The sequence below is a fragment of the Anopheles bellator genome, chromosome X, assembly GCF_943735745.2.
Source record: "Anopheles bellator chromosome X, idAnoBellAS_SP24_06.2, whole genome shotgun sequence".
In the NCBI taxonomy this organism is placed as follows: Eukaryota; Metazoa; Arthropoda; class Insecta; order Diptera; family Culicidae; genus Anopheles; species Anopheles bellator.
This window is the reverse complement of record NC_071287.1, coordinates 6,290,047-6,314,247: the sequence shown is the minus strand read 5'-3', so window position 1 is coordinate 6,314,247 and position 24,201 is coordinate 6,290,047. Positions and strand designations below refer to the sequence as shown.

Here is a 24,201-nt window from a genome sequence, read left to right as displayed (position 1 = left end):
TCTCTCTCTCTCTCTTTCCCTTTTTCTTAGTCTCTCTACCTCTATTCTAGTTAAAATCTTCAGCATTCCGCCAATCGGGACGTGGACTGCCATACTTCTTGCGCCTTGGGAAAAGGCAGATAGTCTTGCCAGATCGACATTCGAATATTATCGAATTTAAAAAGATGTAAAAATGAAGAATAGACATTCCATCGCAGTTATCACTTGTGAGCCATTCGTTTTAACAAGCGAACCTGAACTTGCGAAAACAGGGTTTTTACTTCTTCTGTAGAAACGTTTTTACGTGTACCTCCACACACCGCAAAAATAACTTGCGGCTATTGTGAAACCCTTCTACAATGGCGTGCAACCGGCAAGTGCATACGAAAAGGCTTAGCTTGTGAGCTGTAAAATACTTCGTTCTTAATGAGCACTAATGAAATTTTAATCGTTTGTAACAAAGATGATAATGTTTATCGTTCTCGGTGCTCGTTGTGGCTTGAGACGGGACAAGCAAATTTCCCGACCAATAGTCTACCTACGCGAGCAACACTTTGCTACAGCCGAAGTGGATGTCAAAATTAAAGTGTATTTTTAGCTTCCCCTGCCGTTTGGCCCACCCACATACACACAGGATGACAACAATGGTTTTCCTGCAGACAAACATTGCAAATCACCGTCTTGACATTGCGAAGCGAATCTACTGCTTCGGTTTGATGAATTTATTTCTTGCAACAATTAGCGAACTAAGGTGCGATGCGTCTAGCTTAATAATAAACCGGGCACATTCGATGTGTTGAATATAGAAAAAAAGGTTATGGCTTTTATGGGTCATTCTAATTATTTTGCATTGATGTAAGTTTCGAAGCGGATTCTAGAACTTGGTTTATTCAGTTTAGCTGATTTCTAAAGTGACGCGAAACAACCAATAGCATGTTCTAAACCAGGACCAATAGTGTTTACTGCAAACATGCCGGGAGGGAAAAGAAACAAACGGTAGTAGAATCCTTCTATTGTCATTTCCTCTCCCGTTGATTATGCTGTTATGCATGATGATTGGATACGAGGAACCGTATTATGTATGTAGCATTAAACAATATATGCATCGAAATGACATTTCTGCATTTATCAGTTTCGAAGAGACACGCACCAAGAGCAACGAACGAATAATTCATGAATAGTGACAAAAAAATTACAAACGAGTATATAAGAGACGGCCGCATAAAATTGTAACGTTATAAAAGACATAATACTTACTTGTCGAGAACTGTACTGATGTGGCAGGGAATGTGTCAAATATTATACTTGTATAAAAATATCTATTAACAGAGCATGCAAACAAATCATAAACTTCACACACAAACATACATTTAATCTTCATTTAGTAATAACGGTCCTCGAGCATACTCAAATCGGTTGTTGTTGCTACGAATCGGTCAAGAGAGTATCTTTCGAATCTCTTGTTCTCTCTCTCTATCTCTCTTTCTCTCTATATATATATGTATATATGTGTCTATTACATCGATGTTTAATATTAACTAATGCTACACTAAAACTACTTAAGGCACTATGGTAGGAAGCAATGCATTTGTTGCTTTAAAATTTCGGTTGCTTCAGGAGGAGAAAAACGACACAGATCATAGCAACAATAGTAACACAAGTTAACAGGCACACTCGTAAAACAAAACAGGTGCTAACGACTCACTTTGGTTGTCGTCAACCAGGGCGACGGTAGCTCGATGATCAGCTGCTTTTCCTCTTGCTGAAGCAGCAGCTGCTGTTGCTGTTGGTGTTGTTGCAACTGTTGCTGTTGCTGGATCTGTTGTTCCTGCTCCTGCTGTTTGATGCGATTGACCTGTGGGGAGACACAAAACATGGGAGAAGATGAACCAGAGTGTTACCAGAACTACGCAACCACACACAAACACACTTTCGCCGTTTCGGGTTCGAGTTTTTCTCGAATTTTCACCGGAAGAGTCCTACGCGCTTGCCCTTGTTATAACGTTATAGCCATATGATTCATTCAACGCCTTTATTCGTTTCGCTCAGTCTTCGTTGGCCAGCAAACACTTACTTTCGACTTGGCGGCATGGTGCGGCAAGGGTATCGAATCCGTGCAGACCGTGTACCGATCGCTCGGTTTGTCCGTACGACGTCGCGGCGACACGTAGGAGGATATCCGGTGCCGCGAGTGGCGTACGATCGACACCCAGTCTATCATGTTCGGACGAACCCCCACCGATAGGGCATGAACCTACTTTCTCAACCAGCAAACTTTCGCCAACACCCGCAAGTATATGTACACGCTGCACGCTCGTTTGCTTCCTACAACCTACTGCCGATTAAGATTTGGTTGCATCGATTACTACCAGAGAATTTATATGAGCTCAAAACGGTGCCACACACTAATTGTAGCATAATTTACAGGGAAACAGTTTGCAATGAATTGGGCTAGAAGGCGATCGTAGAACTACCAAAGTTTCGAAAAATAACAGAACCAATGTCAACCAACGCCCAACAGTGGACGAAGATTCTGCTTCAACAAAGTAGACAAATAACGAAGCATTGTCGTTACCCCAAAAAGGTCCGTTTTACTGTCTGCTGCTTGGTTTAACCTTCAGCACAATGCGTTCGCGGCACAACATGTGTGCGCGTACAATAAGTATCACACCCGCCCGCCCCCACCGGACAGGGATGATGATGCGCGGCGTGCGCCTATTGCTCAACCTTTCTTCTTTCAAGCGCTTGCGAGCTAGAGATGCGCGGACCAACGGACAAAGATCAGATTCATCACGGTTGCGGGGGGGAGGAGGAAGTATCAAGGGCACGGAGGCAGGATAGCTCAGATGAGTGAGAAATTTAATGGGGATTAATAAAACAAAAATAAAACTGGCAACAATCCCCGCCCGCCCGGTGGAGCAACAACAACGCGCCAAAGGAGCGCATTTCGCTCACACACGCCAACGATGTGTGGTGCGTGCGAATAACATCAGTTGAGTTGAGTAGCTACAAAATTTTTGTTTTTCTTGTTTTTCTTCTTAAGGCTGATCGCTGAGCTGAGCTGCCTGTTGGCCTGCGCACCAGCGACACTCTTAATCTCTGTCGCTTTCTGTAACGGTGTGGATTTCTTTCTGCTTCGTGAAACGGTTTCTTTTCCCTTTTTTCAATATCCGATGGCGTGAATATGATTGAAAACTAACTACTACTACAACTAGTAGAACCAACAGTTCGCAACCCCAACCGCAGCCTGTTGATGGCTGTTGGCATGCTTTTAGGGTACCAAAAACAAACAACAACAACCAAAACTATGTTTCAGCATACGAAGAAAAGGACCAAACTATCAACATTTCGCATGACAACTATAGACAAACTAGGGCGATGATCCGAAACAAGGCGAGTGACTATTGGTTGAGATTCGCAAATGCACACATAAACACACCTACACCCACACACACACATACGTTGAGAAATCGCACGAAGGCTCAGATTGAAAAGGGCGGGAAAACTACGATCCGCTTCGGCAAAAACAGTCAAATACTACAATCGGTAAGACGCGCGCGTCCGTGGCCAAAAACAAATGAATTTGAACTAGTTCGGGTCCGGCGCGAGTGACAGACTGCCAGACATCCGCGTCGTCCTAAAGCTGCGCCACCAGCGCGCAACACGCTCGAGATATCGATCCAACGACCAACCAACCAACCAACCAGCCAACGGCAAGAACGGCCGTTAAGAAACAAGAAGACGGACACGATAGAAAGAGACGGGAAACAGAAAAAAGAGAGAGAGAGGGAGAGAGAAAGAGAGAAGGGGAGATGTAGATCGAGAGACAAAGAGAGGATGATAGACACACGGTAGCAGATCAGGAAAGAGTCGACTCAGAGCGGCTGAGATAGCGGCTGAACGTGTGGTAGTAGATTAGGAGTGAACGCGCTTGGGCCGGGTATGATGTGCGGATACGCAACTCCAAGGCAGCCAGGTTCCCTGTTCGTGTTTGATTGACCAATCGAAATTTTGGCTTAACCCTAGACCAGAGCCAGACCAGAGCCGCGAAACATGATCGGGGCGGCAGAGTGAGCATAGGTGAGGCATACGAGCGAGCGAAGCGAGGCATTCGGGTGCGCCAGAGATGAGCGCTAATTAAGAGAAGATTAATGGGCCAAACTGGATCGCGGTGCGGCCATCCTTGGCGTTAAGCTAGCAAGGCAAACACAACACACGCCCGAGAGAGCGCGCGGTGTCAGGTGGCAAAAACCACTGACGAGCTAAGTGCTTGTCGCCTGTCTGGTGTGTAGGATTCCACGACTTCTCCCTTAGTTCAAGTATCTATACTTTAAAGCCGCCAGCTGGCTGGATAGGAGATGTACCTCCAGTTTATCCCCCGCATCCGGTTACTAGGCGTTTGCGGAAGGAGGTGGAAGATGCGGGGCAGGGGCGATGGATTGGGCTGCACTCACCTCGTTCGCTTTGATGGCGTTGTCCTGTTCCCATTTGCTAGCGATCAGCAGTGTTTCGGCCGTCTTCTGCTGAACCGTTTTGGACTCGTCCAGCAGCGTCAGCTCGTAGAACTCTTGAATGTCTGGGCAGAAGCATAGAGAAAACAAAAACAATAAACGTGGGCACTAGTAGTTGGTTGGATAATGGTCTATGAACTATGTATGGTCTGTACAGGTAAGATTATCCTAAACATCTGACGCGCCTGGATGTCAGATGTCAGAGATACTTGAAGAACACCCAAACCGAGCCACAAGTACGCCTAAATGATAGATCGAATTCTTCATTCTGTCCTACACAGTTATCCTGACGCAATGACGTATGAACGAACGAGTGTATCGTTCAATTGATTGAACTTGTTTCGATTTTCCAAGATGCACCTAACGTTGGCAACGTTCAAGATGTTGCCGCAGCAACACTGTATATATATACCAGTACCAGTGTGCCCAGCTGCCGGCAGTGACCCAGATGTCGCTGCGCTGATTTATAATCCGAAGCCGGAACGAATCAAGCCCATCCAGCAAAGGGATGCGCGCGTCATCATGCGTCACAAAATGGAAATAAATACGTTACTTAAATCGGAAGCAACCACAGCTTCTATGCTAGGTGAGCTTCTGTCTGTGTATGTCTGTGTGAATAAGTTCCTGGAGTGCTGGATTGCCAATTGTTGATTGTTGACTCGTTAAAAGGGATGTGCCACATACCAAGGAGTGCCTGGAAGAGCCGCGATTTGAAGATTCGAATGACACGCTCGATCGCACAGCGCAGCGCCCGGTCCTGTGGGGTCGATAAGCGCGAATGGTAGTCCTCGAGCAGCTCCAGCGCACGGTGGGCCTCTGAAACGAAATAAATGTGAAACAAACGGACGTGTAGTCTGGGTTTTTTTTGTTACAGGTGGTGTGAAATAAAATTTGTAAATTTAGGAATGTGTGATCCTTCCGGGAACGGAACCATATGCACAGCCATGGTCATCCACAAAAGGATGCTAATTAACAGTATCAATTAGCAATGTCAGTGTAGCAGCAACAAGATAGCATACATTGCCACGGGCCACGAATCCATATGTGCTCGTGCTCGTCCATTAGTCAGATTTCCCAATTAGCCACCCCGGCACAGGCCCGTCCTTGCCCGCCCCTGGCTTGGCATGCAATGGAAAATCTTAAACGCTTTCGCTGGCTAAACTCCCCCCACCCCACCCTCCCTATACGGCGTTTACCGCCTACCACCCACCGGCTCACCCACTTCCAACTTCAATATGCTTATTGTGTCTATTGTGAAGAGTGCCGCAGCCGCAGCCGTGAGTGTGGGTGTGTTTGTGGCTGGCAACGAAGTCTTAAAATAGACACCCGACAGAGCCCATAATTTCCGCTGCCCCCGACCTTCCACCCCCTACCACCCCGGCACCGATGGGATGCGGAGGATGCGCGGCCATAACGCGGCCCTCTCGAAACCTACTTCAACTCGATCGCTCGGCTCGGCTCGGCCTCGCCATTTTATCGGGATGAGAACAAACCACCCACCAGGCATCTCGGACCTCACACAGGGACTGGGACTGGGTGGGTAATCGAAAGCCAACTGCTCCGCACACAGATGCGAACAGAAATAGCTGCGTTCGCTTCCTGTTGTTTTTCGTGTGCCATATCGTTGGACATACATCGTACGAGTACGCGAGTGCTTGCCTTGCTTGCTAGCTGTGTCCGGCCATCTCTCAGCGACCTAGTTCAGCGATTGTTTCCCCCAAACCAGGTTCGCTCTGCTGGTTCTATTCTCTGGGCCTCGCTATTTCTGTGCCACCGACACAGACCGCGGCCGTGGCCGGTGGTCGGCAGCAGAGCGAGAGTTGCTCTGTCATGCTCTGTCCCCCGTATATCCTTGCCAGTATCCTACCACTACCACTAGCAGTGGTGGGCAAGTTAACGGCAGGGTTCGGCAAGTAATCATATTGCCTGGCTGCTCCAGTGTTTTCCCAGGATGCAGGATGATGTTGTGCTCTGGTCTGATTCTTCTATTCTCGGACCTCACGGACACAACTGCACAACATCGTCGATCGACACACGGGGTCGATGCGGTCTAAAACGATGATGTTTGCCTGTTATGTTTACAGCAAGGAGAGTCGTCGACGCCAGCCGCAGTTTAGACAGCGTTGAGCAAACTTGCAAACAGTGACCAATTACCGAGTATAATTAAGTGATTGTATTGTGACATTGTGCTATGTTTTTAGCCGAAAGACACTAATATTCACTTGCGCACGGGAAAGCGAAACAAGCAGTAAAAACGCTCGTTTCAGTATACTGCGAAACACGAAATTACGGTGGAGAAACTATTATTTTCAAACGTCAAACGTCATTCTGGAAATTGTAAACATTTAGTAAAAACTTTGAGATTTACGAAACGGGGACGCTATACACGCTCTTCCAGATGCAGAATTTGGAGTCGTATTTGGGGCGGGCGGAAAACCGTCACACGTCGTGCAAGAGAAGCCAATACACATCCACAACCCAGTGACTGCGGATTTGGTGCGGATTTCCGGTCACATTCGATGTTTTGCGCCCCGGATCTTCGGAGTCCGCTAACACTACTACTAGATGGAGCACCCTACACCCCCCCGTTTCGTGTCTACTTACCTTGCTTTTTCACAGGCATGTTTGCTGAGCTGATGAGCACGGGCGCAATCGATCAAAAGGGGGATACTGTCTGGGGGAGGTTCGGAGAGTTTTCAAATGCCTAGCCTAGCGACAGGATAGCGTGGGGCTTTCCTGCTCCCGATCTGTGCCGATCGATGTTTGGCTTAGGGGGTGAGGTACGGTTTTCTGCGGAGGAGGGTCGTTGTCTAGGGTTCCGAAACCCCCTCGAAGTCGGCGATCGGCTAGTTGCGGCAGGAGAACTGTTCTATCTTACTGGCTAATCTTAGCAGTTTCACCCTCTCTGGTCCGCCTTTGTCATGCGCTCCCCCTCGGGCACCGTCGTTCCGGCTGAGTACGAGATTGTAGCTGCTGATTGGCGTGCCGTCCATATGTCCTTCCTCCTCCTCCCCCCCACCCTGCCGTCCGACACAGCGCTCCCCTGGGTGCGTCCAAAGTTCCGTCCAACGAGCACTTGTGGTCTGTTCTTCCGGGGCAGCTTTTGTTTCCTTGGTTAAGTGTCCTGGTAAGTTACTGCTTTTGTTTCATCATTGAAACCCTGCTGCTGACAAGCCACAGCGTTTACACTGCAGGCCTCGATTTCCGCTGGCGCTTCCACTTTTGACTGCATCGAGAAGGGAAGAGTGGACGAATAGAATACGTTAAATGCCATGCCTGTCGGCGCACAAAATTATATATAGGGTGGGGAATCGGGCGGAAGAGTGGCGGATCGGCGGGTTGTGCCGCCATCATCGTCGCCTAGCGCCATAGACGATCACGCGAGTAAACGAATCCAACCGATAAAACCAAAAGTTCCAAAACAAGAAACCCCGGATCGTAGCTGACGCACTGACGACTGACGTAGAAGTTACGTGGACTGTGCGGATGGAGAAGTGGCGGATGCACCTGCGTGGCTGAAGCTGAAGGGTTCGGATCTTTCGCGGACACCAGCACGTGCATTTCAGCCAGTGGCCCAAGTTGAACGCCTTCAAATTCCAAACAGTTCCAGAAACCGTCTCGTCGTAACGGAAGATCAAGTAAACGGAACGACACTCGGTAGACCAAAGGGCACCAGCGAAAAGTGAAATTGTACCACACAAAACACGGCCGCCGACTCTGTAGCGTCGTATAATACGAACCGCACTAGTATCACAGCATGCCAAAAAACACAGGTTGGCTTTTGGAGCAAGCGACCCACCAACCGAGATGGGCCGTCAATCGAAGGACGGTCACAGACGCCGAGCTCAGATTACTCACTCTATTACCCAGCCCAGCATGCGTACTATCTGTAACTCGTCTCACACAGAAACCTCGGCCGAGACTAGCTGACTAGGGTGTGCAGCTGGCGCGGGGAACACGTCCAAGGCGGACCAGCGGCGAGCTGGGCTGATTGGTGTGTGATGTTCGGTGAAGTACTATAAATAACATCTCCCATACACCGACTGAAATATTTCACTCACTCACAGGTTTTGCGTGGTTCGGGCGCTTAGTAGCAGAGGACGGTATTTTCGTCTACCGCCCCATACGCAGCTGCTTCGCCCGTCGGGCGGGCACATGACGCTTAACCGACCGACTTCACTTCACCCCGTCACGACGGCCGAAGCGTCCTCCGCAGTTTCGCGTTGGCTCGACGCACAGCCAACCCTTTCGGACAGCCAACCATAGCAAAGCAACACGGCTACACTCTAAGACCCTTCGCAAACGGCTGGAAGGTGCTAGAGTGATGATGCTACAATGCTCTATTACCTATGGTTGGTGAGTCGCCTTCGAATCGCAACACATCGCAAATGTAGCTTCAAAGTCGGTAGTTACAACGAAGAATTCATACGCTTTGGGGCATTGGATTGGGCGAACCACTTGGCCCGATCTCTCCGGGCGATCCTTGCAGATTGTGTGCGATACGTTACACAGGACACCCCCGTCCGGAAGTTCCTTGGAAACCCCAAACCACTCCGATCCATCAGCAGGTCCTAGCGCTCAAGCACTCTGATGCGTAGCACAGCACTGTAACCGTAGCGTGTAGCCGTAGCATATTGATTTTTGTGCTCGTTTTTAACCTCCGTTTGCCCTGTGGCGGATCCCACTCCTGGATACCACTTTTCTCGACCTTCCGACCGGGCTGGGGACGCGACCTACTGCTCTACGTCACACTTGTGGCACTAGGCTAATTTCCGGACCGGACCGATTCTCCAATCCGGTCGCAGGCTATTCAAGGGGAAGCCATAGCAGTAGCGGTCCGAAAGGGCGACAGGTTTTCCGCTTAGCCAATGGAGGTTGCGGCGACCGGGCACCGTCCGCATGGAAACAATCGCTACTGAGGCTGCGGACCACTTCCCCATTCTAACACTACTTACAGTGGCAAACTAGGCACCGGCCGTATGGCTTGCCTACGTGCAGAGTTCCGGGGGACCCACCACCACTGTTCGATAACAGGCAATAACCGTAGCCTAAACAACAAACACACGACAGACGACTTCTCGCGGTACCGTACTCAGCATTGCTCGCCTGTCAGTTTGCTGTGCCTGACTCTGACAGCCATCGCCTGTGCAGGTGAAACGCTAGTGAGCTGGCGAAAGTATACTCGTTGTTTATGTCGCCAATTGTCGCTAGCGGATCCACGGGAAAAAAAGTCTATGTACGCAAGATGCGTTCGGGGAAACTTTCGCTATTCCTACATCCTTCGCCCACAAGGGTGGGGGGCGGATGGGGGGGGGGGGGGTCCTCACGAGCAGCAGGCACACGAACACGCACACTCGACCTCACCACCGAGGAGGACGTGGACGTGGTTACGGAAATGGTCGATTCGAATCGATCGCAACGGGGAGAGCAATCCGGGGAGGGTGGACCGAGGCCGAATAATTACCACCGCCTTGGGGCCTTGAAACGAAACACAGGAAAAGGCCCCCCCCACCACCCACGGTTCCCCCCACGGGTGGGAGGCACACAGTTGGGAGATTTTTATAACACCACCCGCCCTATTGATTGAAGAGTGCTCCACTTATCGTCCGAACCCATTCGTCCTCGTCGTCCACGCCGAATGATGTGTTTTGATGTGTTCGCCAGGAGACAGAAACCACGGCAGACCACCGGGACACCACACTTTGTTTCGTGGCTCTGGGGAGGTGCAGCCCTGGATGTTCCTGGATGCGGAACCCCAAGGATTCGGAGCGTTTGGGCCGTTGCCTCTGCTGAAAACGGTTGCCGTTGGCGTATGTTGGCCGCACACACACACATACACACACAGAGGCAGGAACGCAAAATGGGACAGGGGGAAAACAGTCGAATGTATGTAGGTCCTTCCTACACAGGGGGAAAACAGACCTTCGCCCCAGGTGCCACGCAGCGCAAAACTATCACACAAGCGGAACCAGTGGCGACCACGCGGCCCGCAGGATGTTTTGTCCGCGAGAACTCTCGTACTCGCGTGGTGCTCCCTGCCTGATGCAGAAGCAGGTGGAAAATTCTCAGCCCTCCTCTGGTCTGCTGCTGCTGCTGCTTGGCGCACAAACGAAACCCCCTTGCGAGCACGTCACGTCCGCAAGGCTCTGTAGCGTGCTCACCTGGCTGGTCGGGTTCGGTCGGGCAGCAACGTGTGCACCTTTCTCACTCGCGGCGCCGTCACCACTACCACCACTCTGCGCGGTCGGAATGGGTTTTCGCTCCGCAGCATAATGTTCGCCTTTGGGAAACCTTGGCCACGGGTCTCTCTCTCTCCCTTTGGCAATCCTTGCTCACACGGTCCCGCTAGAAGAGCAGAGCACACAAACGTATGCACAGCACGAGAGGGTTTGGTCTCTCTCTCTCTCTCTCTCTCTCTCTCTCTCTCTCTCTCTCTCTCTCTCTCGGTCCTTTTCTTTCGTTCTCTTTTTCGCGCTGTGCCTCTCGTTTTCTGCGACTCTCCGCGAGGACACAGCGCGGTGCCACATAACGCATAAGCGATTCTCGCGTGCCGAATGCATATGTATGCGCATCCGGAGAGCATAACCGCTCCATACACACTTTGCACCGTCAGCACACGACCGCCGTGGTGGCATCGATGCCAGCGCGAATGTGGTGGCCACCGCAACCGCACGATCAATGTGGATTGCCTTTTTGCCTTTTTGCCATTGGCCCGCGTGATGCTGGAAATTCGTGTGACAGGCATCACTCGAAGGACAGGAAGGAAAAAAATGTTCACGGATCACACGCGGGACAGTGAAAAGGACCTGTCAATGAAAGTCAACCGTTTGCAACAAAGTTGCACTCGACAAACGACACACATATACACATGCAAGCTATCCCCCCCGGAAGAGGAGGGGTGGGGGGGGGTCTTCGTTTTTTAAACAACTTCATATCAGCATAAATACAAAAGTCTTTCAGCAAGCCAGCAATAATATGCTGCCTCTGCCAACAAGCGCCTGTTTCAAGCATTGGCAGTCCAGAAGAGTGCCCATTTTTTCTAACGTATGGCAGGCACACGCAACCGACAAAACATATATTGTAGCACAAATTGTAGCAAAAATGTGTTCAATGGGCTGTTGTTTAAACATCGATTAACCACAGTATTCGAGATGCGCCGCCGAATCGAAGCTCGACAGCAATCCTTGTACCGTGTAGAGTTGCAAAGAGACCTTCGCGAAGTGGTGGTGATTGTTTTTACCTCTATTCTGGAAAATCGTTCCACAGAGTCAACCACAATCGCACGTAGTGTTCACAGTAACTTAAAGTTTTGCACGTACGCAATAGCATAGAGTCTTCGTTGACGACGAAACGGTCATTTCTTTACTAGATTTGATCTTTTATAACCAACAACCAAGACAGATAGAATTATAAATTTTATCAAACGAACCAACTCAGTCAAGTAGCTTTGATTTAATGCTGAACGTCTGGAAGAAACTCACAGACGTGTATCATAGGAAAAATGGCGCATATGTGCGGGGGTTCTTCGAACGAACTATTCGAAGAGCGGTCCGTTTGCTGGACACGAGGCACGGCGTGTTTAATGGTTGTACAGAAAGGTATCTAGAAAGCTGGGCCAAAAATGGTTGCCACAATTTTTACCGCTCAAACAGCCAGCTCAATTAAAAATCAATTGCGGACAACTACAGCACAGCGACAACTTTGCGCGCTCTCGATTTGCAGTGCCGATGCAGTGAATGCGGCCCGTGCAAGTGCAAGAAGAAAGCAGTCCACAGGGGAAACGTATCATCATCTTACACGACGACAGTCTCTCAGAGCAACAGGCAACATTCAAATGGCACAGAAATGGGTTGAGTATGAACCGGCTGCCCTGTTGGAACCTGGGATGGAGAAAGAAGATAAGCAATCTGCTGGAATCAATTGCTGTTAATTTTTTGTATTTTGCAAGTAGGGGAATGCATTTACGCACGCCGTGTGGGACTCACCGATGACCTACCCACTAAACCCCTACTTGGTTTTCCATCCTACCTCTTCCGGGACTACCGTTACCGGCTTTACTTCGAAAGGGGGGACTAGGGCTTGTCCTCGTCTGTAATTTCACCAAAAGGAGCACTCCTGTGCTGTTTGCCCTCACTCCCGGTCGGCAGGTGCGGTGGGCGCCGCCAACGTCTGCCCCACCGGCTGCTGTTGCTCTCGTCGCCATTCACCGAGCAGTTTTGCTGCTATGACTGCAACGCACGCGCTCACTCCGTCGAACGCTTCCTCATTCGCACACATGCGTTGGACGATGCTCTCCACCGCGAGTCACTTTCACCTCCGTCAGGCACTGGCCACCGACCGTCAGGACGATATCATCGATTAAGCCGACAACCAAAGTCCCGATTGGCAACTTCAATCGCAGAACCCCATCATACATCATGTTCCAGAGCGTGGGCCCTAGAACAGACCCCTGGAGAACGCCAGCCGTAAGCGGCACTTCCTGTGGATCTGAGTCAGTGTCGTAAAGCCATCGACCCGGCCATCGAAATAGCTACCCAGTATGCGACACAAACAATCGGGAACACTCATTCTGTGAAGTGACTGAGCAATAGCCAGCCAGCTAGCGCTGTTAAAGGCTTTTGCAAAGACAGAATCAATAGCTGTAGTGTCTTCAGTAATTGTGGTCTTTTTTCTTATACATCGCCAATGCAGGAATACGAGGAAATGGTGCACCATGTGTACGCAGCTCAGCTGGATCGACCTAAGTAGACTTTGCGTGTTGGTTCGTCGTTCGCGGTGCTCATGACATGACTAGCCCAGTACAGCCTGGCGAGACGTGTAACTGACAAAGTGAAGCGTCGTACCAAACCGTACTCACTGTACATTTTTGCAGCGAGACATGGCAGAATTAGAGCATGCATGATTCATTAGACGCACGGAGGAATGGTGGTGCATTTTCCTACTGATCAATAAAACGAACACTGCGAGGTGAGAGGTGACAAACAAATCAATTTTATCGATTTTCGATTATCGGTCAGCATCGAAGCGAAGAGAGAAAAACACATTTAACATTCAGTAACTTGAGACTGCATGCTGCAACAGGGTTAGAATCGTGTTGTTATATCGATAGTGTCGTTGCCCGAAAATTTAACAATATGTTATTCTCGTACAAAGCTGATTGCGCCGAGAACACCAGCGTTCAAAGTCCGATTCGGTTGACGCAAAATAATGCTTTTCTGGTAGACGATGCTGCTCCTTTGCTGTTCCTGGGCCACGGTAATCTGCGAGCAGGTGCGTCACTCACTAACAACGGGCAATCGGCTGTGGTAAGGATTTGGCGAAATTCGTTAAGCATCTATTGCCTATAATCTTTCTACCACGGCGTAACGTTGCGTTTCTAGCTTAAGTTAAACCAAGAGCATCAGTCCCCGAGGCCATTCATCATCGGAGGCCCTCTTGGTGGGGTATATGTATTTGAGCAACTACACTTTCATTGGGGACCGAGTGATCGCAGTGGTAGCGAGCACGTGCTGAACGAAAGTGGTCACTCGATGGAAGTGCACGTGGTACACTACAATGTGCGTTACAGTAAGTTTGAGGAAGCAGTTGGCGCGCCAGACGGTCTAGTCGTTGTTGCCGTGTTTCTGCAGGCGTTCAAATGCCCAGAGGCCTACTGTGCGGCCTTTCAGCCAATCGTTGACGGTGTACATTTAATCCGGGAACTGAACGGGTCGGTTGAACTCGAGGCCGATTGCCTTCGCTGGTTGACACATCTTGATCTAAGCCGCCGTTATTATACGTACCGTGGTTCGTTGACAACACCACCGTTTGCGACAAACGTTACGTGGATCGTGTACGAGGTGCCGATTTCCGTTGCTCCATTTCAGACCGCCCCTTTTCGGCGACTGCAACGGGTACGAGGTGATCGTCAGAGCATGATTTTGAAAAACTATCGACCGCTGCAGCCATGCCTCGGTGCAACAAATGTTACGTTTGTGCGTAACACTTGCCAAAGCTTGTCACGCGCAAAACTTTAATTCCTGTCGTTTACAGGAATGTGTTGATAGTAATTAGTTTTGAGGGATCTATTACTAATGCGTCCTCATCAAAATAAATAATAACAATTAGTCTAAACCTAGTTTTGTATCATTTTACTTTCATGTGAAACATTTATTGTTTCGAATATCTCTAATTTAAGTATGAACATCAAGCAGCTATAAAGAAAACCTATCGGATCGAAATAATATGAAAGAATGAAAGGCTGATATTAAATATTTCTATCCACTAGATTTCTGATTTCTGTTTTTCATGAGGTGAAGTTGTCAAGTCCGAGTGTCTCGCGCGAACACTGCTGACGATGGTAACCGAACTGTTCCGTAACGAAAACAGACCACCTGAGCGGATACGTCGTAAGGTGCAGCTGAAGATGCGAGGCGTGCAAAACCGAATGATTGCAATTGGAAGCAAGTTGAGGACGACGCTGCGGTTCTGTTCCAGCTAACGCTGTAAGCAAAAGGGACTCGGAAAGGAAACCTGAAAAAGATCCAGGAGACCTATAAGCTAAAACCGCGGAGAAAGGCAATGGAAGGCTGCGAAACAAATATGTGTATAAAAGTTTCCAGCATATAAAATACAGATTACAATATTTATTTCGCATGAGATGGCGTTTTATCCAGGACACAAACAAGGCGTGACAGGCCCTGTTAGAGATGGAGTAGCTGAATCGATAGCAATGCAAGTACGGTCGATCTAACAAGTTGGCAGACGAAGGCACCCAACCAGGGGCTTTCACAAGCCAGGGTCGTTCGGTGTTTATGCTATTGTAGTAAGTAATAGTATAAGAAGTACTAGGATAGGAATATAGCCAAATACTTGTATAGTATTTATATTTTACAACATTTTATTTGCTACTGTCGGTGCGCGGAAGAAATTGGAGCACACATAGCTCGAAATCGCGTTCTTAACCACAGCGTAATTCAAAAGGCTGGTGTACGCAAAATATGAGTAGATGAACAGTTGTTTTGAAATACAAATTTGTGGTACTTAGATGGTGATGTCGGTAATGATGCTAACTATTATAAGTGTCCATTCTGCAGCCGCAACTCATCCGAGGTAGACTCATAGTTATTGCTCACAGAGCCATTTTTCTTCCTTCAATGGAGATCTCCACCGCACGACGGCTCGAATCGAGTCGTTTTTTGTCAATAAATGACTTCAGACGCCTTTCGTAACGATTCAACTTCTTCTTATGTTTGATCTATGAGTCAACAATGAGGGAGAAAAAGGTAAGAATTATTCAAAATAAAAACAGCCGAGGCGATAAGCGATCTATCACCAAAGCTACTCACAACGTCCGTATTTCCGTCGTTGTTTGATTTTGGACGCACAATGTAGGCCTTATCGGAAGGCATAGGAACGCGCGCCCGTTGGACCCAACCCTTGTCACCAGGTCGAAGTGCTCCCCTGTAAGTTACATTTTTTTAATGATAAAAACTATTTCGAAACACTAAACAACGTAGATGCCGTGATGCTTACTTATCTGCTTCAGTGAACGGCAATCCTTTTTGGCTACTGCTGGACGATGCCGACGGTTCTGGTGAGTGCTTACGTTTGCGTGGCATCTGCTGGAGGTCGAACTCTTGTCGTTCCTCGCGAGACATTGCTTTATAGTCAGTATACAAATTGAAAATCGGTCGAGCCCACTCATTGATAAGCCTTCCCGACCGTTCCCTATTCTGCTTTGTCTCGTTAGGATGCTTGTAGAGATACATGACTGCTTTGCCGATTCCAGATTGTTTTAAATAAGACTTATCTATCGCTGGAAACTTTACATAAAAAATGAAAACATAAGGCAAAAGGTAAAAAAAATTCTAAATGATTGAATGCAATGAACAAATGCATATGTTATACTGAATAATATAATGCATTATTATACTTTATGTTATACTTTATGAAAAATAATCCACAGGTAAGAAAACTGTACATCGGTCTTTTTGCAACTTACGTCGGACAGCAGCTTCAATATGCTCTCTCGGATCTGCAGGCAAGGCAATGCTTTGTTTGGCAACGGTGCCAACCAATCGGTGAGCACGTTCAACACGTTATGTTCAAGAAATGCTAGCTGTAGATCCTTCTTGATCAACTGGGACATCACGTGCTTAAGAATAGCTATCTTCTTGGTTGCTGGTTTGCCATCCTTGTTTAGCTGTCGGTCATTGTCTGCTGCCTGTCGCATCTGTTGCAGCAGTTGTGCAATCAGATCATCATTGTCGTTAATCAAATCGATATCGTTTCGTTTACGGCGCCGAGACTTTTCTTCCTTTTTGCGTGCCAGCATTATATCGAAATCATACATGAATGGTCCACTGCAATATACCGAATATACAAAAAAGAACGGACAAAAAGAGTCATTTGTATGATAAATCGAATGGTTCGATATTCATTTGGTAGCGTTTTAACCAACAGAATGGCAGTAACACCCATCGGGGCAATGTTTTACGCGGTTTCATAACAACCAGCGATTCTTTATAGCCCAATTTTTTACGGTTTCATAATAACTAGTGATTCTTCATAACTCCTTAACTGGAATCTTTAATGAAGGATAGACTCCTTAACTGCGACAATGGACAAATATTATAAATGGCCACATCATGGAAATATTTGAAAGACGATCAATTTGTTTCGTGTGCCACTACGCATAGAATATGAGTTGTCAAGGGACTAGCACAATTATAGGTTAAGCTTACCCATCTCCCGTTGTTCGTCCACCGGTGTCATCTTTGCCTTCGTCATCTGAGTCGAGGATATTTGTCATACCTCCACTGTTTCCATCTTTTTCCGTTTTCCTTTCTTCTGTTTCGTTAATCTTTTGACTGGTGTGCTCATTATCACCTAGCACTTCTTCGCGGTTGTAGTCTTCGTCGTCGGAATCCACGGTGCGTTTTCCTTGTTTCAAAGGGTCAAGGTTGCTGGTAGCCGCAACACTTTCGACCACTTCGCCAACCATCGAGGGACTCTTGGAACGGCTATTACGCGAACGTGACCGCGACCGTGAGACAGACCGCGAGCCATCACGACTGCGAATCACACTACGACTGCGACTTGGACTGCCGGATTTTGATCGCGAATGGGACAGGGAACGAGAACGGGAGCGAGACCTCGAACCGGAACGGGAACTGGAGCGAGATCGTGATCCAGAGCGAGAACGGGACCGAGAGCGAGAATTAGAACGGGACCGTGATCCAGAGCGAGAACGGGAACGTGAGCGGGAGCGTGAGCCAGATCGTGATCGTGACCGGGATCCGGACCGCGAACGCAATCCCGAGCGTGAACGCGAGCGGGAACGCGAACCAGAACGCGAGCGAGAACCCGACCCGGATCGAGCGCGTGACCCGGAACGCGACCTGGAGCCGGATCTACTGCGTGAATGACTTCGGGTACGGCTATGCACCGACGAATTACGACTTCGTGATCGGGAACTGCCGGAACCTCGACTAACAGAGCGGCTTTGACTTCTCGAAACCGAACGGCTTTGACGAGAAACACTGCGGCTTTTATGCGTACCGAGTTCGCTGGCCGGTGACTCGTTGTCGCCGCCGTTATTATGATTGCTGCTGCGAGTACTGCTGGCATTACTGTTGGTGCTATTACTGCGTGAACGATTTACACCATGCTTGTTCCCGTTCGCTGTAGGAGAATTATGATGTCCGATGTGGCTTGGCAAATCCTGCTCTGAATCCTTCTCATTGCTTTTCGATTCCTCCGATCCCGGCTCGTTCTGTTTCTCTGTATCTTTCGAATTATCAGGCAACAAATTCGTGTCGACTTCCAAGTTATCCTCCATGCTATGTTCTTCGTTAGTTTTTGTCAAGTCTGACTCATTTACCACCTCGACGGGTATCTCTTTGCTTGCCTCATTATTTTGATCGATAGTGGCAGATACCTACAGAATGAATGAGTAAATAATGTTTTAAGTTAATTAATTTCACTTGATCAAGAATAAGTTCAGTCAAATAAGTTAAAAAGAAATTTGTTATTACCTCAGCTGGTTTGATGGGCTCATCGAGAGATTCCTTCGTATGTTCTGATGGTACATCGCTATTTCCGTCCATTGTGCCAGTTCTCCAGCTTTTTTGCAATAAATTTAAATCAACCTGATGTAACATGAAAGAAAAGAATTGCTGCATTAGGCTTGTTTCGAAAACGTTTGTTGTACCTAGATGCTAGGGATAAAGATTTATCCTTTTTGTTAGATTTTTTCAACAAACGATCGTATTTATTAACACTATTCCTAAAATCTACCAACTAAATTGGTTTAAAATTGTGCATCGTGAAGGTCACAGGCCACCTCATAGTCATTTGCTAGTCTCATTGTAAACTGCAATTGCTTAGATTCGAATGGCATATCCGATGGTATTGATGGAAGGTGGAGCACCAATTCTTATTCTCTACTTTGCCGACCTGGTACAATTACAAAGAAGCGGAGGACTAATATTTCGAACGTAAGCACAAATTTAAAGTGTTGAAACATGCAGTGGCTTAAATAGTACATCAAGCCAAATCCTAACAGTATCAATGAATACGTTAGTAATGAAGGTAGCATATATTTTTTCTATGATTTTACAATTAGTAGGATAAACAGCATTATTCTTTGCTCCTGTAGCACGAGTTAACGACCGACGTAATTTCCAACATGTCAAAATCAATCAAGCTGATCGACTTTGAGCATTGGAGCATCTTGTTAGGATACCTGCTATACGGTAACAACCCATCAGGTCAGCATGATTTTTGTAAACTCGAGTTGTTTCTTGTGGTCGAAAACATACATTTAACAAAGATAAGAACCTTGTTCTCATCATAAGAAAAGGAAAACAAAGTTATTTGAATCATTCGTTAACCGGCAATACTAAAGCTTCGCAGTGAAATAACATCAAATTAATACTTCAAAAGTGTATTATTAATTCTAAATTATTTCGTATTATGAATAACATCTTTAACGTGAAATATATTTCTCTGAAAGTAAAAGTACATAAAGAAAATTGCACATCAAAAAACGACGACGAAACTGGAATAAATAATGAAGTGGATAAGAGTGAAATAGTGTTCTCAGACTATAGAATGGCCGGCTGCTATGTAAGGTTATGTACAAGGGTAAAATCCGACGCCTTTTGAAGCGCCTAAGTAAAGTCAGTAGCCGTCTTAAGCATCAACTTAAATGTTTGCACCCATGATGCAGTTTGCAGCTCAGGAAGAAAAAGCGGGATCGTAAGGAAGAGAAACGCTTTTCCAAAAAGGCAACGCGACTACTCGAGCTTCAGAAGAACATAGTGCGATATGGAGTCACAAGACAATTTTACAATATCTGACCAGACCCCAGCCTAAAAGCCTCTCGTGAAAGGCCCGGCACTTTGATACACTACGCAGTAAGCAAGGTCAGTTCGAAGCTGCCTGTTCTAACAATAACAATAATAAATCAATGATCAAATTTCCGAGCAACCACAGGATCCACTGGCGGTCATTTTAATGCTCATCATGGCTACATATCCCATTGTGGAGGTGCGGTTATGAATTTTTATATTGCTTTTTGCCTTTAACCTAGCGTTGTCTGGGCGTCTAAAATGTATCTACCCGTAGGTCTCTTACAGCACCCTTGTTTCCGAATCAAGATACCAGGCTGAAAAAACCCATGTTTCAGGTCCTTTCAGCCTGAGCTTTGCTACTCTTGTTTTTCTTCTGTTCTCCGCTTTGCGTGCTTTGTTCGCCTTACGGTTCTATTCTTTGTCGATCTACCATTATGCGAGATTATTCTAGCCGCACCTTTTGCTTAAGGTTTTCTTAGCGTGCCAAGAGAAATGTTGGTTCCGCAGAAGCTGGCAAGCACCAATGCAGCGGGATTCTTTCATTTATGCCACAACCAACAAATATTACAAGTTTTTTTTTTGCTTACCTATTACTTATTATACGTTGGGCGATGTACGGTTTGATAGAAGCGCTGAGTAAAATACAATTCTCACAATAATTGCAAATGTATTATCAAACACAAAATTCGGCTGACAGGAATGGAATGCGGCAGTGATGCCAAGAGCCTTTGACATCATTGGTTCTGTATAACAAAATATCATACCGATTCCCGGTAACGAAGTGAGTTCAGCCAATCACGACGCAGCTACCGGATCGTGTCGCTGCTCAGCATAAGTATTAGCGTTTTCACCAGGCTAAGAAAATGGTTCATTTATTTGCGCATATAACTTAAAGTTTAATATTGAGTTTAATCTCTATCGCTGCTCCGAAAACAGTAAAAATGCGGATCGCTTGGAAAAGAAGATATAATCTCCATCAATCCTTTCATCGGTAATCGTAACGTGTGGTCCAAAACTCTGTGGGCTCTCCAAATGAATTTGAGATACCGGATGTTACATATATAGACGAGAGAAGCGGCGACGTGAGTTCCAGATCTCACAACTGAGTTAAATGGTCCCGCCGGCAAACTCGCCTGATGAACGTTGAAATTTGTTCCCGATACAGTCACACCGGTTGCCTAGAGAAGTTATTTTTCCTACACAAAGTATTATATTTTATTATTATTAAAGCGCACAAAGCCGAATCGAATACATAAAATAGTAGCAATACCAAAATCCGTACAGATTACCTAGTTAGCCGTCTTCACCAACATAAGTGCACGATCTGTTGTAAACGCGCTTTCATTCGAAGGGAGCGTTGTTTTTATACGTCTAGGTTGAATACTATGTTCTTCTGCTACGGTCCATCCATTGCTGTAACATAATAATTATTTTCGAGTTTCGTTTAATTAATAACGAAGGTTTTTTCTTATTTATCGTCTTCTCTGGCTGTACTTATGTATGTTACAATATTTCTTTTTATTGTAAGACCGAGCCCGAAATTCATTAACGTGTGATTTTATTGTGAGTCTCACTGGGAGGCCACACGAAGCGTAAAAACTAGCGTAAAATTAATTTGTAATGCCAAACTGTTTACGCCTCGGCCAAAAACATATACGTTTTGGCACAAACATATACATAAACATATACATATATTTGGCCCAGTATGTGAGGAGGGATAATGGAGGAGCCGCTACAACAGCGAGTTGTACGCAATATACGACGACCTCCCTTTCGTGCAGCGTGTGCGCCTCGCCAGGCTCCGGTGGGCTGGTCATGTCATGAGAATGGCAGACGACGAACCTCTCGAACGCGGCTAAGAGGGTTTCGTCAGTTTTCGATAGTCTCCATGCATCAGATGCGTATGTGAGTACTGGGATTACGAAGGTTCTGTATAACCCCAGCTTCGACCGTCGCGACACGAGATGTGAGCGAAATAACTTCCTCAGACTGTAGAAAGACCTGTTAGCTGCTAGCACCCTGCCGCGAATCTCCTCGGTTATGTCGTTGTTGGTGCTAACCTTTGACCCTAGATAGGTGAAGTTCGGAACGACTTCGAACTTTCGATCACCCATTAGTATGTCACCCCCACGTATGCTCGCCGATATTGTTGGTGTGGCTGCTGACGGTGGCGCCATCATAAACTTGGTCCTATTTTCGTTATCTGCAGGCCGAGATACTCCGCGGCTTGCTCAATCCCTGTGATTGAGCTACATCGGAGAGCCTTCCACCTATAATGTCTATGTCATCAGCATAGACCAGGATCTGGCTGGCCTTGAAGTAGATTGTCCCTGAGAACTCCCCTCCCGAGTACCGGATGGCTCGCTCCAGCACGATGTTGAAGAGGAGGCATGCTACACCGTGCCCTTGGCGCAATCCCTTGGTGGTAGCAAAGGGATTGGAAAGCTTCTATCCACCTTTACCTGACTTGTGACGTTGGTCAAGGTCATTCTAACAAGTCTGGTAAATTTGGCCGGTATTCCGAAACTAGTCATGGTCTCATACAATTGTACTCTGGCTATGCTATCATATGCGGCTTTGAAGTCGATAAAGAGATGATATGTGTTCTGTCTGAACTCAATCATATTTTCCAAGATCTGCCGCATGGTGAAGATCTGATCAGTGGTAGACTTTCCTCTCCTGAGTCCTCCCTGATAGTTGCCAACTATCTCATCAGCGTATCTCGGACTAGTCGTTCCTGCAGAACGAGGCAGAAGATCTTATAGGTGGTATTGAGCACCGTTACTGCATGTTACCCTGTTACTGCATATTACCCTGTCTCCCTTTTTGTGTATGAGGTAGATGATGCCACCGACAACTCCACCGATGATGATGATGCCGAAAACAAACTGTTACAGAGAGCATCAAAGACTAACATTGAATAACATGAACATGTTTTCTAGGCTTTCTTTTTTTCTGTTCCCTGCCTGCCTGTCTCGTCTCAGTATTAAAAAAAAGGCTTTCTTTTTTCCTGTTCTCTGCCTGCCTGTCTCGTCTCAGTATTAAAAAATGCAATTTTTGCTTCGTTGTGACGCGGTCGGAATATGAAAAGTACCCTAAAGCCTTCCTTGGGTTCTAAGCTACCCACTACCCCTATATATAGATTTGCTGGTATAGTAACAAAATCGAATGGCATTACCAATTAATTTTACGCCTGTTTTTACGCTTCTTGTGGCCTCCCAGTATGACTGCCATTTCCCTGTAGAGCATTCGTCACAAGGTTCATTTACTAGCTTCGATGTGTTCATTTATTGTTTAATACGTTGTGAGTTCTATTTCCGTTTTGCAGTAACTTGTGACGCCAAACGGTTGCGTTCGTGTGCGTGGAAGGTGCATCGTACGACGTCCCGTACTTCGGATGAAACTTTTTCCAAGCGTTCTTTCGCTACTTGTCTGTCTATGTAGGAGGAAGCGTGCGCCTTCTGCGGCTTGCTTGTGGTACCTGTGGTATTCTACTTTAGAAGCTAGCGGGCTATAATTATTTTCAGTGATCTAAAGAAAACACGTTTTTAAAAGTGGGATTATCTATCAGTGGTGATAACTTGTTCTTGCATTAGAATAAAATTCCAAGCGCGGCTGCTCTTTACCCACACATTATCATCAAGAAGCACGCTTGAATTGCCTGCGAGAAGATGGCAGACCTCCAAGACGTTGAGATGAACGGTGCTGGCCAAGAAACAGTCGAAAATGGGAACAATCAGCCTCCATCGGATCAAACGGCGAATTCAACCAGTGAGCCATCCGCTGCAAATGGTGGCAGTTCCGAAAACAGCAGTAATAGTCATACTGTGCGCGATGACGACAGGTATGTTCGTGTTCGGGAGCGGGTGATGTAGTTTTACTTATAATATATTTAACATTCATCTACCTCTTTACGCGAGTGATTTTTACCTTGCGGAAGAATCATTTTTTGGTGCGTGCTTCTTCCGGGAGGTTTTGAAATCGAATCTGTTTGATTGATGTCTTGATTTCAATATATCGGTATAAATCATAGTCCAAAAGCACATTTTCACGCCTACCCGAAGCCTGGTTTTGTATTTTCGGGGCATGCCCTTGCTCTGCCTTTGTACATTTCTTTCGCGTATGTGACGTAGTGTTTTTAAAATCGGATTTTGGAAAGCGACGCGCACGCGTTTTGTACGCAAGACGCCATATGCAAGGCATTCATCGCGCTATAAACTCAAAATGGCGGGCGGCTTTATAGGAGAGTTAAAGATACTGTATGTTGCACGCCAGAAAGAGTGCCTATATGGTTCTGTGAATTATTTGAAAGAAACACAGATGAACCAAACTACCAAAAATAGCATGTGACTCATATACCGCAGGTTTTTTTT

General features: G+C 46.9%; 4 protein-coding genes across 10 annotated transcripts in view; 2 read left to right on the top strand and 2 right to left on the bottom strand.

The window, feature by feature from the left end:
* LOC131213817 (disks large 1 tumor suppressor protein) overlaps positions 1-10,709 on the bottom strand; it is a 28,331-nt gene extending 17,622 nt beyond the window's left edge. The window contains exons 1-5 of one of the 4 annotated variants that reach the window (XM_058207962.1): positions 10,652-10,709; positions 7,095-7,716; positions 5,175-5,306; positions 4,434-4,555; positions 1,685-1,834 (exon numbers count right to left, since the gene is read on the bottom strand). In XM_058207962.1, coding sequence (XP_058063945.1) covers positions 1,685-1,834; positions 4,434-4,555; positions 5,175-5,306; positions 7,095-7,113 — 423 coding nt within the window. In that variant the 5' untranslated portion in view covers positions 7,114-7,716; positions 10,652-10,709. Of the gene's footprint in view, positions 1-1,684; positions 1,835-4,433; positions 4,556-5,174; positions 5,307-7,094; positions 7,717-7,997; positions 8,102-9,445; positions 9,588-10,412; positions 10,507-10,651 lie in introns of those variants that run through there. The other 3 variants (XM_058207963.1, XM_058207961.1, XM_058207964.1) reach the window with 3 other exon arrangements.
* A 2,915-nt stretch (positions 10,710-13,624) lies between these two features.
* On the top strand, positions 13,625-14,506 carry LOC131213394 (carbonic anhydrase 7-like). Its single transcript, XM_058207424.1, has 2 exons — positions 13,625-13,795; positions 13,871-14,506. Exons 1-2 carry the CDS (start codon positions 13,625-13,627, stop codon positions 14,504-14,506), a joined length of 807 nt encoding a protein of 268 aa, XP_058063407.1.
* An 875-nt stretch (positions 14,507-15,381) lies between these two features.
* Positions 15,382-20,519, bottom strand: LOC131213315 (IWS1-like protein). The gene is made up of 7 exons (XM_058207332.1): positions 20,416-20,519; positions 18,509-18,622; positions 17,216-18,411; positions 16,474-16,834; positions 16,005-16,294; positions 15,818-15,932; positions 15,382-15,726 (listed from the first exon to the last, which is right to left on the bottom strand). The coding sequence occupies exons 2-7, from the start codon at positions 18,578-18,580 to the stop codon at positions 15,601-15,603; spliced, it is 2,160 nt and encodes a 719-aa protein (XP_058063315.1). The 5' UTR covers positions 18,581-18,622; positions 20,416-20,519; the 3' UTR covers positions 15,382-15,600.
* Positions 20,520-23,264: 2,745 nt separating this feature from the next.
* LOC131213824 (RNA-binding protein squid) overlaps positions 23,265-24,201 on the top strand; it is a 14,358-nt gene continuing 13,421 nt past the window's right edge. For all 4 annotated transcript variants that reach the window (XR_009156978.1, XM_058207976.1, XM_058207974.1 and 1 more), the window contains exon 1: positions 23,265-23,672. Coding sequence is in view for 3 of the 4 variants with exons in the window: in XM_058207976.1 (XP_058063959.1) it covers positions 23,500-23,672 (173 nt within the window). In the remaining variant the exon portion in view is untranslated. The remainder of the gene's footprint in view (positions 23,673-24,201) is intronic.